We start from the raw sequence: 13,552 nt of genomic DNA on the forward strand, positions 1-13,552 counted from the left end.
TAGACTTACTCAGTCTGCCGTCGTAGATGAACATTGCGACCGACCGTTGCAATGTTCATCACAGATACGATTGCATCGCAAATGCAGGAAGGAGGTGGTATGCATCTCCTCCTGTATTTACATTGCTAAGGACTAGAATTGCAAAGCTACTGCGATTAGCTTGGCATTTGCAATCCTTAGTGAATTAGGCCCCAAGAGCTTTAATTTGGTATATGATGTGCCCTGATCAGGTAATGGCTTCACAAAAATAAGTCGCTCATAAAAATCATTCTTACGCTATTAATATACCGACGTAGATTTGCACCCAGACTTGCAGAGATGTAGTAAAATTAATACTAAAGAAGTAAATCTGCTGCAGTTGATCTTGGAAACTCAGTAGTTTGCCACTATGGGATCTGGAACAAATGTTTATCCACACTAGAGAAAATAAGCAGCTGTCTTCACCGAATGATCTCTTCCTTTGCTAGAATTTAAAAAATGATTGATAGAATAAAAGGTCACCAGCACAGTCTACCTCTTTAAACAGTAAATCGTGTCCACAAAGAACTTTAACATGTGCAAGATAGTTCACTAAGAGAATTTATAAGAAAGAGAGTCAGCATCACAAATAAAAAAACTCTGAATCTGGAGGACAATATATTGAAACAAGAATAACATATCTAATAAAAAACAACTTTATTCACTAAAATATGCTTCATCTATTCTTATGCTGGTCCTAAACGATACAATTTAAAGTGTTTCAAACAATGGGGGTACAGTTAGAAAAGTGTTGATTAAGGGTGACAAAACATCTAACACTACACTACAGGAATGCATACATTGTCCCAAAACTGTCCCTACAGTCCTTTTACCATAAATGTTTAACCACTGTAATGTCAGAGGTTTCCTAAGAGCCAATATTCCAAGTGTTTCAATTGGTTGATATGGAGATGTTCTTATTGGTGAATATGACACCTTTTGGGCACAGAACACAAAGGACAAACAATGGGGCTGCATTCTCAGCATTTTATGGGAACTGTCAACGGAACATTCTCCTCTTTAGCAGTCCAGAAATATACATCATAATACATCTCATGACAGCATCACTGGGTCTTGTGAGTTACATGATTTGCGGTATTTACACTGGATCCACACGCGGTACATTGTCAGCTGTTTCCCACGGTTTACCTGCAGCCGCCGATCCACTACATTCTGCACTTTCTCCAATCCAGCATTAGTAAACAGATCTCCAAGTTCATCTGAAAAGAAATACATTAATCCAATCACAAGGTAAGAACAAATAATCATTTTTATGTTATCCGAAAAGGTTCAGACAAGCTACAATGGATATGTGACCCACATGAAAAAGCCAGTAGCTATGTTTACTAAAACATGGTTGGGTGACAATTTACAAATTAGAAAAAGAGTGGAGCATCCCACAGAAGCGCAGATTGTCCGTGTCCTCCTTTTATAAAATGAAGGCGAATGTAGTGGCTATACAGGAAACTCACTTTAGGGAATTAGACCCTCCTAGATTTTATGATAATCACTTTCCCACCTGTTATGCGACTAATGGTCCCAGAAAAAAAGCCGGCGTTGCTATACTTATTTCCCGTGACTGCCCTTTCATTTTAGAATCCCAAATCATAGACCCCGAAGGCCGGTATTTAATGTTAATTGGACATCTTGATGATAGTATTGTTACTTTGGTTTCAGGTTATGCTCCTAACTCTAGTCAACTTTCATTTTGCAGGAAATTATGCTCCTTGATACAGAAACATGCTAAAAGGTGCCATAATGATACTAGGGGATTTCAACTTAGTTGTTGACCCCTCTATAGACAGATCTCATCCCACTAGAAATCCCTTGGCTAGATCTAGGATTCCCTCTGATAAAACCCATGGCTTTCACCAACTACTCTGAGAATATGATCTCTACGATGCGTGGCGGACTAAACATCCTACAGTTAGGGATTATTCCTTTTATTCACATGTCCATTCCTCCAATTCTAGAATTTACCTCGTCCTGACCTACAAAGAGTCGCTATCGGCTATTAAGAAAATTGACATATTGCCGCTGGCCTGGTCAGATCACTCTCCCGCTAAAAGTAGTTTGGGATCCGAAGGCCCGTAGAGTCTCTCCAGGCCCATGGAGGCTAGGGCATTTCCTACTGTGTCATCAGGAGGCTTCTCAAGCCATACATCAAACTTTGAAGTTGTACCTAGAAACTAAAACCCGAAGATACTTTGGTTTTCAATTTCTGGTGCTCTTTTAAAGCGGTTTTGCGAGGCTCTGCCAACCAGGCAGCAGCGAGACTTAAAACGTTCTCAAAATTCTGAACGTCTATTTGCAGAAAGTGAAGTTGCAAAAATAGGATTTTGGTTACCTACCGGTAAATCCTTTTCTCACAGTCCGTAGAGGATGCTGGGGTCCACATTAGTACCATGGGGTATAGACGGGTCCACCAGGAGCCATTGGCACTTTAAAAGTTTGAGAGTGTGGGCTGGATTCTCCCTGAGTCCTACCAGACTCAGTCTAGAAACTGTGCCCGAGGAGACGGACATCATCGAGAGAAAGATTTAACACAGATAGTGGCGAGATTCATACCAGCTCAAACATACAAGGCACATCAATCTAACTTGCTTGAAACATTCAGCAACTGCTGAAAAACATTACTTACCAAGTAACAATGCAGAACATAACTAAACAAAGTAGTACCGAACCAAATAACTGTTGCAGGAAAACGAAGCGCTGGGCGGGCGCCCAGGATCCTCTACGGACTACGAGAAAAGGATTTACCGGTAGGTAACCAAAATCCTATTTTCTCTTACGTCCTAGAGGATGCTGGGGTCCACATTAGTACCATGGGGATGTACCAAAGCTCCCAGAACGGGAGGGAGAGCGCAGAGGCTCCTGCAGAACGGATTGGCCTCTGATGATCTGAAGTTCAGTCAAAGTATCAAACTTGTAAAACTTTGCAAACGTGTTCGACCCAGACCAAGTTGCAGCTCGGCAAAGTTGCAGTGCCGAGACACCCCGGGCAGCCGCCTAGGAGAACCCCACCTTACGAGTAGAGTGGGCCTTAACAGATTTTGGACACGGCAGTCCTGCCGTAGAATTAGCGTGCTGGATAGTGAACCGAATCCAGCGAGAAATAGTCTGCTTAGAAGCAGGACACCCAATTTTCTTGGGATCATATAGGACAAACAGAGAGTCCAACTTTCTGTGATGAGAAGTTCTCTTCACATATATCTTCAGAGCACTTACAACATCCAAGGACTTTGATGTAATTGAGGAGTCAGTAGCCAATGGAACCACAATAGGTTGGTTGATATGAAATGCCGACACAACCTTCGGAAGAAACTGCTGACGTGTCCGGAGCTCAGCTCTATCAAGTAAGGGCTTTTACAGGATAAAGCCCCCAATTCGGACACGCGTCTAGCAGAAGCCAAGGCCAACAACGTGACTGCCTTCCATGCAAGAAATTCGACCTCAACCTCCTGTAGAGGCTCAAACCAATCCAACTGGAGTAACTGCAACACCACGTTAAGGTCCCAAGGCGCTGTAGGCGGTACAAATGGAGGTTGGATGTGCAGAACTCCCTTCAAAAAAAGTCTGAACCTCAGGGAGGGCAGCCAATTGTTTCTGGAAGAAAATGGATAGGGCAGAAATCTGGACCTTCACAGATCCAAATCTCAGGCCCATATCCACACCTGCTTGCAGGAAGAGGAGAAAACGTCCGAGTTGAAACTCCACCGTAGGAAACTTCTTGGATTCACACCAAGAGACAGATTTCTTCAAAATACAATGGTAATGCTTAAACGTTACCCCTTTCCTAGCCTGTATCAGGGTAGGTATAACCTTCTTCGGAATGCCCTTGCAAGCAAGTATCAGGCGCTCAACTTCCATGCTGTCAAACGTAGCCGCGGTAAGTCTTAATAGGCGAAAGGCCCCTGCTGCAGCAGGTTCTCCCGAAGGGGAAGAGGCCTCGGTTCTTCTTGCAGTAGATTCAGAAGGTCCGTGTACCAGGCCCTTCTCGGCCAGTATGGAGCAATGAGGATCGCTTGAACCCTTTTTCTCTTTATGAGCTTTAGGATTCTTGGGATGAGTGGGAGTGGTGGAAACACGTACACTGACTGGAAAACCCACGGAGACACCAGGGCGTCCACTGCCACTGCTTGTGGGTCCCTCGACCTGGTACAATAATGCCGAAGCTTCTTGTTGAGACGAGAGGCCATCATGTCTATTTGGGGTAATCCCCAAAGGTCTGTTATTACCTTGAACACCTCCGAATGGAGACCCCACTCCCCTGTATGGAGATAGTGTCTGCTGAGGAAGTTTGCTTCCCAGTTGTCTACTCCCGGAATGAAGATGGCTGACAGCGCCAACGCGTGTTTTTCTGTCCAGAGGAGTATTCTTGTCACCTCCGACATTGCCGCTCTGCTCTTAGTTGCGCCCTGTCGGTTTATGTAAGCCACTGTTGTTACGTTGTCCTGCTGCACTTGATTGGCCCGGTTTCTAAGAAGAGGGGCCGCCTGAAGAAGACCGTTGTAGACGGCTCTTCGTTCCAGGATGTTGATGGGCAGGCCGGCGTCCAGGCTTGACCACCGTCCTTGGAAAGTTACTCCTTAAGTGACTGCCCCGAAGGCTCGCATCCGTGGTTAGAAGGACCCATTCCTGAAACCCGAACCTGCGCCCCTCCAGAAGGTGAGGCAATTGTAACCACCAGAGGTGCAAAATCCTGGCCTTCGGCGACAGATGAATTCTCTGGTGCATGTGGAGATGAGATCCCGACCACTTGTCCAGAAGATCCAGTTGGAAGGTCCGAGTGTGGAACCTCCCGTACTGGAAAGGCTCGTAAAAGGCCACCATCTTTCCCAACAGGCAAATGCATTTATGAACAGACACCCGGGCTGGCTTCAGGACATAGAAACATAGAATTTGACGGCAGATAAGAACCACTTGGCCCATCTAGTCTGCCCCTTTTTTTTTTTTTTATCCTTTAGGTAATCTCAACCCTTTTTGAACCTTAATTCTTTGTAAGGATATTCATATGCCTATCCCAAGCATGTTTAAATTGCTCTACAGTCTTAACCTCTACCACCTCTGATGGGAGGCTATTCCACTTATCCACTACCCTTTCTGTGAAGTAATTTTTCCTTAAATTTCCCCTGAACCTGCCTCCCTCCAGTTTCAGTGTATGTCCTCGAGTTCTAATACTTATCTTCCTTTGAAGAATGTTTCCCTCCTGAACTTTGTTAAAACCTTTGGTATATTTGAAAGTTTCTATCATGTCTCCCCTTTCCCTTCTCTCCTCCATACTATACATGTGAAGATCTTTTAGCCTTTCCGGGTAAGTTTTGTGATGTAGGCCATGCACCATTTTAGTTGCCCTTCTTTGTACACTCTCTAATGTATTTATATCCTTCTGGAGATATGGTCTCCAGAACTGGACAGGACACAGTATTCCAGATGAGGCCGCACCAATGACATATTACAGTGGCATTATTACTTCTCTTTTCCTGCTCTTCCTATGCAACCAAGCATCTGACTTGCCTTTCTCATTGCTTTGTTGCATTGCTTTCCTGCCTTTAAGTCACTTGAAATAGTGACTCCTAAATCCCTTTCCTCCTCAGTAGTTTCCATTATAGTACCCTTGATAATATATTTAGCCTTTGGGTTTTTGAGACCCAAGTGCATGATTTTACATTTTTTAGCATTAAACTGTAGTTGCCATGTTCTTGACCATTTTTCAAGTCTAGCTAGGTCATCAATAATTTGTTTTACCCCTCCTGGTGTGTCTACCCTGTTGCATATCTTTGTACCATCTGCAAAAAGGCATACTTTCCCTTCAATACCATTTGCAATGTCACCAACAAAGATATTAAAGAGAACTGGTCCAAGTACAGATCCCTGGGGTACTCCACTGGTAACATTTCCCTCCATAGATTGCACTCCATTTACTACAACTGTCTGTTTCCTATCCTGCAACCAGTTTCTTATCCATTTAACTATTTTATAATCCACCACACACTTTCAAGTTTATTTATCAGTCTGCGATGTGGGACAGTGTCAAATGCCTTACTAAAGTCTAGATATGCTACATCTACAGCTCCCCCTTGATCTATTATTTTCATCACAGAGTCAAAAAAGTCACACATCCCGGACCATAGTTTGTATCAGCAATGCCTTTTCCTGTGGAAGAAACACCTCCTGCACTTCTGTGTCCAGGATTATTCCCAGAAAGGACAACCTCTGGTTTGGTTCCAAATGTGACTTTGGAAGGTTCAGAATCCCACCATGACCTTTGAGGAGGCGTGTTTTGAGAACAATGGACTGCAGCAGCTTCTCCTTGGACGATGCCTTTATCAGCAGATCGTCCAGATATGGAATGATGTTCACCCCTTGTTTGCGGAGGAGAACCATCCTCTCTGCCATCACCTTGGTAAACACCCTTGGTGCTGTGGAGAGGCCGAATGGCAGGGCCTGGAACTGGAAATGACAGTCCAGCAATGCAAAACGGAGATAAGCCTGATGCGGCAGCCATATCGGAATGTGGAGGTACGCATCCTTGATATCCAGGGATAACAGGAATTCCCCCTCTTCCAGACCTGATATCACCGTCCTGAGAGACTCCATCTTGAACTTGAACTCCTTTTTCAGAATGGGCCTGACCGAACCATCCGGTTTCGGTACCACGAAAAGGTTCGAATAGTAACCTGTGGCCTGTACAGGAGGAGGAACTGGCACAATGACCTGTGCCTCCACCAGCTTTTGGACAGCTTCTTGTAGTACAGTGCTGTCTGCCAACAGGGCTGGTAAGCCTGATTTGAAAAAACGATGAGGATGGAGACTTTGAAATTCCAGCCTGTATCCCTGGGATACAATATCTATCACCCACGGATCCAGGCCGGACGATACCCAGACGTGACTGAAGTGTCCGAGTCTCGCTCCCACTGGCCCCACCTCCAGGCTGCGCGGCCCGCCGTCATGCGGAGGACTTTGGCATACATGAAGCAGGCTTTTGTTCCTAGGAACCTGCAGCGGCAGGTTTCTTGGACTCAACTAGACCTCCCCTAAAGAAGGTATTGGACGGTCTGGCCTCTCTAGGCTTGTTAGACCGAAAGGACTGTGGGCCTAATTCTGAGTTGATCGCAGCAGCAAGTTTGTTAGCAAATGGGCAAAACCATGTGCACTGCAGGGGGGACAGATATAACATGTGCAGAGAGAGTTAAATTTGGGTGGGGTGTGTTCAAACTAAAATCTAAATTGCAGTGTAAAAATAAAAGCAGCCAGTTTTTACCCTGCATGGAAACGAAATAACTCACCCAAATCTAACTCTCTCTGCAAATGTTATATCTGCCCCCACTGCAGTGCGCATGGTTTTGCCCAATTGCTAACAAACTTGCTGCTGCGATCAACTCAGAATTACCCCCTGTGTTGCATGTGAAGAGAAGGATTTCTTCGGAGCAGATGCTGCTGAGGGCAGCCGACCACTTTACTATAGCCTTTGCAATCCATGCATTAGCAATAGTGGGACGTAATATGGCCCCTGAAGCAGTGTACATTGATTTAAGTGTGTTATCAATTTTTCGATCAGCCATAGCGGCGGATTGGCATGCCGGGACGCCGGACCGGATTCCGTTTGGCCGGTCCGGTCGTCCCCTCATTGGCTGCCAGCCACCCCCCAGGCAGGCCGCCAGCCGCGATCGCGGCAGCGTTCACTGAAAGCTTCTGCGCATGCACAGAAGCTCAGTGAAGCACTTTAGAGATGGATGCCGTCTGAGCTTTTGCGCATGCGCAGCAGCACCTCCTCCCCATACTGGACACCTGGCGTTTCTTCCACGGCAGTTGCAGCCTTGCCGGGGGGGGGGGGGGGGGGGAGGAGAGAACTGTTAAGGCTCTGTAGTGCCGGCATGCTGCTTGTGTGTGCAGGGCCAGATTATAGGAGAGACGTGCGGGCATCCAGGGGCCTCCACAATGAGTCAAATAATGCTTGACCACTCAAGTCTACCTGGCCGGCTCCTGGCAGCATTGCCGCGATTCGCTGGTGGGAAGGGGGCGGGGCCTCATGCAGTGAAAATCCCACCCCCAATCAGAGACCTGTGCTGAAGCCTATAAAGTTTTGGGCAGGTAGTCTGTCTCTCCCCATCCCTCCGTCCCTCTCTCGGCGGGATGTACTAACCTCTCCCGCTGCGGTATTAGGGTTATCTCTGCGCTCCCGGTATTTACTCCTCGTTAGTTGTTTTCCTCCTACTGCCCGGCGCTCCCCAACGCTCCCTGTAGTTTCCGCGTCACTGCAGTCTGCCATAATCACTGCCGCGGCCACTGATCCCTTCACAGCGGTCGTTCAGCGCTGCGCTCCCCTTGTGAGTCACGCATGCACAGTAGTCTCTGCTTCCCTCTACTGCGCATGCGTGACTCACTGACAGGGGGAGCGCAGCACTTTCTCTCCCTGATGCGCTCTCCCACTCACTACCCCTCCCTCTCTCTGTGTCTCTCCTCTCTTTCCCTCTTGTTCACCTCAATCTGTCCCTTTCTATATCCCTCTCTTTTTCTCCCCAACACTCTTTCCCTCTCTTTTGCTCCCCCCTCTGTCTCTCTCCCTCCCTGACACCCTTGCTCTCTCCCACTTGCTCCCCATCCCCCTCTCTCTCCCTCTTTCTCACTGACACATTTTTTCCAATAGCAAACATCCTATATACCCCCGTCTCCTCTCTAGAGTGCCGGCTCTGCGGACACGGTCACTCTGTCATCACTGCGGCCCTTTGCATATGACAGAGCAGCAGCTGCCCTACAGAGCTCATGGAGCCGGGCCCTGCCAGATCACAGCTGTCTGGCCGCGGATAGGGGAGTGTTGTGGGCGGGCCAGGAATTACAGTGTGTGCGCTGTGCGGCACCACGTCTGCCGTCAGACACCGTCCCTGCCCGCGCACAGTGCGATACACCACGTCACGGTGGTGCGGTCCCTGCAGTGTGTGGTCGTAGATGCCAGCGATGACTACTGTGGAGCTGAGTGTCCACCCAGTGTGTAAGTATTATTATTGATTTAGGCTCTGACGTCCCTGCCGCCCCGCCTAGGATTTATGAAGTAAGCAGTGTGGTTCTGAATGTTCCCCCCACCACTCCACCCATATAATGATAATAGATGCATATGTATCTGGCACTATGGGGGCATATATGTATCTGGTACTATGTTTATCTGGTACTGTGGAGGCATACATGTATCGGGCACTGTGGGGGCATACGTGTAGCTGGCACTATACTGGGGGCATACGTGTATCTGGCACTATACTGGGGTCATGTGTATCTGCCACTGCTGGGGGGGGGGGGCATATCAATGTGCTTTACCCACACAGGTGAGGGCAGAGTCCCCCCCCCCCCCCCCCAAGAATGGCAAGAGAAACACAGAGATTGAAGCAAACCGAAACACAGCGCTTTTACCAAACGGAGACCCCTTGTTAGTGCCAACTGTGCACCTTAATAGGACACACAGTCGTACTGCAGCATCCCCCCTCCTTCTACGACCACCTGGTACCATTTACTGGTAGCTGTAGTTGCCGTGGAGGACCCCGATTCTCCTTCTCAGCGCTGTGCAGGCAGGAAAATGGCGCTGAAGCGCTGCTGGGTCCGCTCTGAGGAGATGCTCTGCCCCCTTAATGGCGCGGTCTTACCTCTCTTAATGGATTATACTGGCCTGAGGAATTAGTGCTGGCTGAGATCTGAGGACCCCGACAGGCTTCTAGACCAGTGTAGGGGGTAAGCGCTGGCCCAGGGCGCCCCTCACAGCGCCACACCATGTACCGCTGAGCCTTCCTAGGAGCACAGATAATACTGCGCTCCCTCCCCGCTGCCGCCATCTTCACACCGGCCCCCCGCTTGCTAGGGGGGTTGGTGTCTCACATCTTCTTCAGCTCTGTAAGGAGTTGGCGGCATGCTGCTGGGGCGAGCGGTCCCCTGTGGCGGAGAACGATCAGACCCCTCTGGAGCTCAGTGTCCAGTCAGCGGAGACCGTGGCTCAGACCCCGCTCTCCTCCTTAGTCCCTCGCTGCAGGGAGGCTGCTGGTGAGGGACTAAAGAGGACTAAAAATTAAAAAAAAACCTCTAAGTTAAACTTTACTAGAAAAGCTCTGTAGAGCTGCCCTAGCTGTGACCGGCTCCTCCGGGCACATTTTCTAAACGGAGTCTGGTAGGAGGGGCATAGAGGGAGAAGACAGCCCACACTCTCAAACTCTTAAAGTGCCAATGGCTCCTGGTGGACCCGTCTATACCCCATGGTACTAATGTGGACCCCAGCATCCTCTAGGATGTAAGAGAAATAATAGAGTGCAAAAGAGATCATGCTTTTATCCCAACCAGGGGGTATATTTACTAAAATTCGTATTTTTCAGAATGAGGTTAAAGTTCAAACACGAATGACATCGCAAGTGTAAATTTGCAACTTTTTGAATTTATTACGACTAATTTACTAAGCTGTCGTATTCGGCATTTTCGTGGTTTCCGATGTCGATATCATTCTTATTTTTTGGCAGTGTTTTACGGGAGTGAATAGTAAAACACTGCCGACATTAACACAATGAATCTCGGCCGGATCTGTGTGATCCGTGCAGGGCTTCATTGTGCACCTTTCGTATAAAAAAAAATAACATTGTTACAAATCATTAAAAAAAATAAGAATTTACTCACCGGTAATTCTATTTCTCGTAGTCCGTAGTGGATGCTGGGAACTCCGTAAGGACCATGGGGAATAGCGGCTCCGCAGTAGTCTGGGCACAACTAAAAGAAAGCTTTAGGACTACCTGGTGTGCACTGGCTCCTCCCACTATGAGGATTTTGAATCCCGGGTAAGACTCATACCAGCCACACCAATCACACCGTATAACTCGTGATACCATATCCAGTTAACAGTATGAAATTTAACTGAGCCTCTCAACAGATGGCTCATAACAATAACCCTTTTGTGAACAACAACTATGTACAAGTATTGCAGACAATCCGCACTTGGGACGGGCGCCCAGCATCCACTACGGACTACGAGAAATAGAATTACCGGTGAGTAAATTCTTATTTTCTCTGACGTCCTAGTGGATGCTGGGAACTCCGTAAGGACCATGGGGATTATACCAAAGCTCCCAAACGGGCGGGAGAGTGCGGATGACTCTGCAGCACCGAATGAGAGAACTCAAGGTCCTCCTCAGCCAGGGTATCAAATTTGTAGAATTTTGCAAACGTGTTTGCCCCTGACCAAGTAGCAGGTCGGCAAAGTTGTAAAGCCGAGACCCCTCGGGCAGCCGCCCAAGATGAGCCCACCTTCCTTGTAGAATGGGCTTTTACTGATTTAGGATGCGGCAGTCCAGCCGCAGAATGCGCCAGCTGAATTGTGCTACAAATCCAGCGAGCAATAGTCTGCTTAGAAGCAGGAGCACCCAGTTTGTTGGGTGCATACAGGATATATAGCGAGTCAGTTTTCCTGACTCCAGCCGTCCTGGAAACATAAATTTTCAAGGCCCTGACTTCGTCCAGTAACTTGGAATCCTCCAAGTCGCTAGTAGCCGCAGGCACTACAATAGGTTGGTTCAAGTGAAAAGCAGATACCACCTTAGGGAGAAACTGGGGACGAGTCCTCAATTCTGCCCTATCCATATGGAAAATCAGATAAGGACTTTTAAATGACAAAGCCGCCAATTCTGATACACTCCTGGCCGAAGCCAAGGCCAATAACATGACCACTTTCCACGTGAGATATTTTAGATCCACGGTCTTTAGTGGCTCAAACCAATGTGATTTTAAGAAATTCAACACCACGTTGAGATCCCAGGGTGCCACTGGAGGCACAAAGGGGGGCTGAATATGCAGCACTCCTTTTACAAATGTCTGAACTTCAGGTAGTGAAGCTAGTTCTTTTTGGAAGAAAAATCGACAGAGCCAATATCTGTACCTTAATGGAGCCTAATTTTAGGCCCATAGTCACTCCTGCCTGTAGGAAGTGCAGAAATCGACCCAGCTGAAATTCCTCTGTTGGGGCCTTATTGGCCTCACACCAAGCAACATATTTCCGCCATATGCGGTGATAATGTTTTACCGTTACATCTTTCCTGGCTTTAATCAGCGTAGGAATGACATCCTCCAGAATGCCCTTTTCCTTTAGGATCCGGCGTTCAACCGCCATGCCGTCAAACGCAGCGGCGGTAAGTCTTGGAACAGACAGGGCCCCTGCTGCAGCAGGTCCTGTCTGAGCGGCAGAGGCCATGGGTCCTCTGAGATCATCTCTTGAAGTTCCGGGTACCAAGCTCTTCTTGGCCAATCCGGAACCACGAGTATTGTCCTTACTCCTCGTTTTCTTATTATTCTCAATACCTTTGGTATGAGAGGAAGAGGAGGGAACACATAAACGGACTGGTACACCCACGGTGTCACTAGAGCGTCCACCGCTATCGCCTGAGGGTCCCTTGACCTGGCGCAATATCTCTCCAGTTTTTTGTTTAAGCGGGACGCCATCATGTCCACCTGTGGCCGTTCCCAACGATTTACAATCAGTGTGAAGACTTCTGGATGAAGTCCCCACTCTCCCGGGTGGAGGTCGTGCCTGCTGAGGAAGTCTGCTTCCCAGTTGTCCACTCCCGGAATGAACACTGCTGACCGTGCTAGCACGTGATTTTCCGCCCATCGGAGAATCCTTGTGGCTTCTGCCATTGCCGTCCTGCTTCTTGTGCCGCCCTGTCCGTTTACATGGGCGACCGCCGTGATGTTGTCTGACTGGATCAGTACCGGCTGGTGTAGAAGCAGGGGTTTTGCCTGACTTAGGGCATTGTAAATGGCCCTTAGTTCTAGAATATTTATGTGTAAGGAAGTCTCCTGACTCGACCATAGTCCTTGGAAGTTTCTTCCCTGTGTGACTGCCCTCCAGCCTCGAAGGCTGGCATCCGTGGACACCAGGACCCAGTCCTGTATGCCGAATCTGCGGCCCTCTAGGAGATGAGCACTCTGCAGCCACCACAGCAGAGACACCCTGGTTCTTGGAGACAGGGTTATTAGCTGATGCATCTGAAGATGCGATCCGGACCATTGGTCCAACAGGTCCCACTGAAAGATTCTGGCATGGAACCTGCCGAAAGGAATTGCTTCGTAAGAAGCCACCATCTTTCCCAGGACTCGCGTGCAGTGATGCACCGACACCTGTTTTGGTTTCAGGAGGTCTCTGACTAGAGATGACAGCTCCTTGGCTTTCTCCTCCGGGAGAAACACTTTTTTCTGGACTGTGTCCAAAATCATTCCCAGGAACAGTAGACGTGTCGTCGGAACCAGCTGTGACTTTAGAATATTCAGAATCCAACCGTGCTGGTGTAGCACCTCCTGAGATAGTGCTACTCCTACCAACAACTGCTCCCTGGATCTCGCCTTTATTAGGAGATCGTCCAAGTACGGGATAATTAAAACTCCTTTTTCGAAGGAGTATCATCATTTCCGCCATTACCTTGGTAAACACCCTCGGTGCCGTGGACAGTCCAAACGGCAGCATCTGGAATTGGTAATGGCAATCTGAGGTACTCCTGGTGAGGATGATAAATGGGGA

The 13,552-nt window shown here is 48.0% G+C and overlaps 1 protein-coding gene across 2 annotated transcripts in view; it reads right to left on the bottom strand.

Moving 5' to 3' along the window:
* Positions 1-658: 658 nt before the first annotated feature.
* Positions 659-13,552, bottom strand: part of LOC135055412 (tRNA N(3)-methylcytidine methyltransferase METTL2-like) — a 60,254-nt gene continuing 47,360 nt past the window's right edge. For both annotated transcript variants that reach the window (XM_063959451.1, XM_063959452.1), the window contains exon 10: positions 659-1,238. In XM_063959451.1, the coding sequence (XP_063815521.1) occupies positions 1,072-1,238 (167 nt within the window). In that variant the 3' untranslated portion in view covers positions 659-1,071. The remainder of the gene's footprint in view (positions 1,239-13,552) is intronic.

Source organism: Pseudophryne corroboree, chromosome 3 (genome assembly GCF_028390025.1).
Source record: "Pseudophryne corroboree isolate aPseCor3 chromosome 3, aPseCor3.hap2, whole genome shotgun sequence".
Lineage (NCBI taxonomy): Eukaryota > Metazoa > Chordata > Amphibia > Anura > Myobatrachidae > Pseudophryne > Pseudophryne corroboree.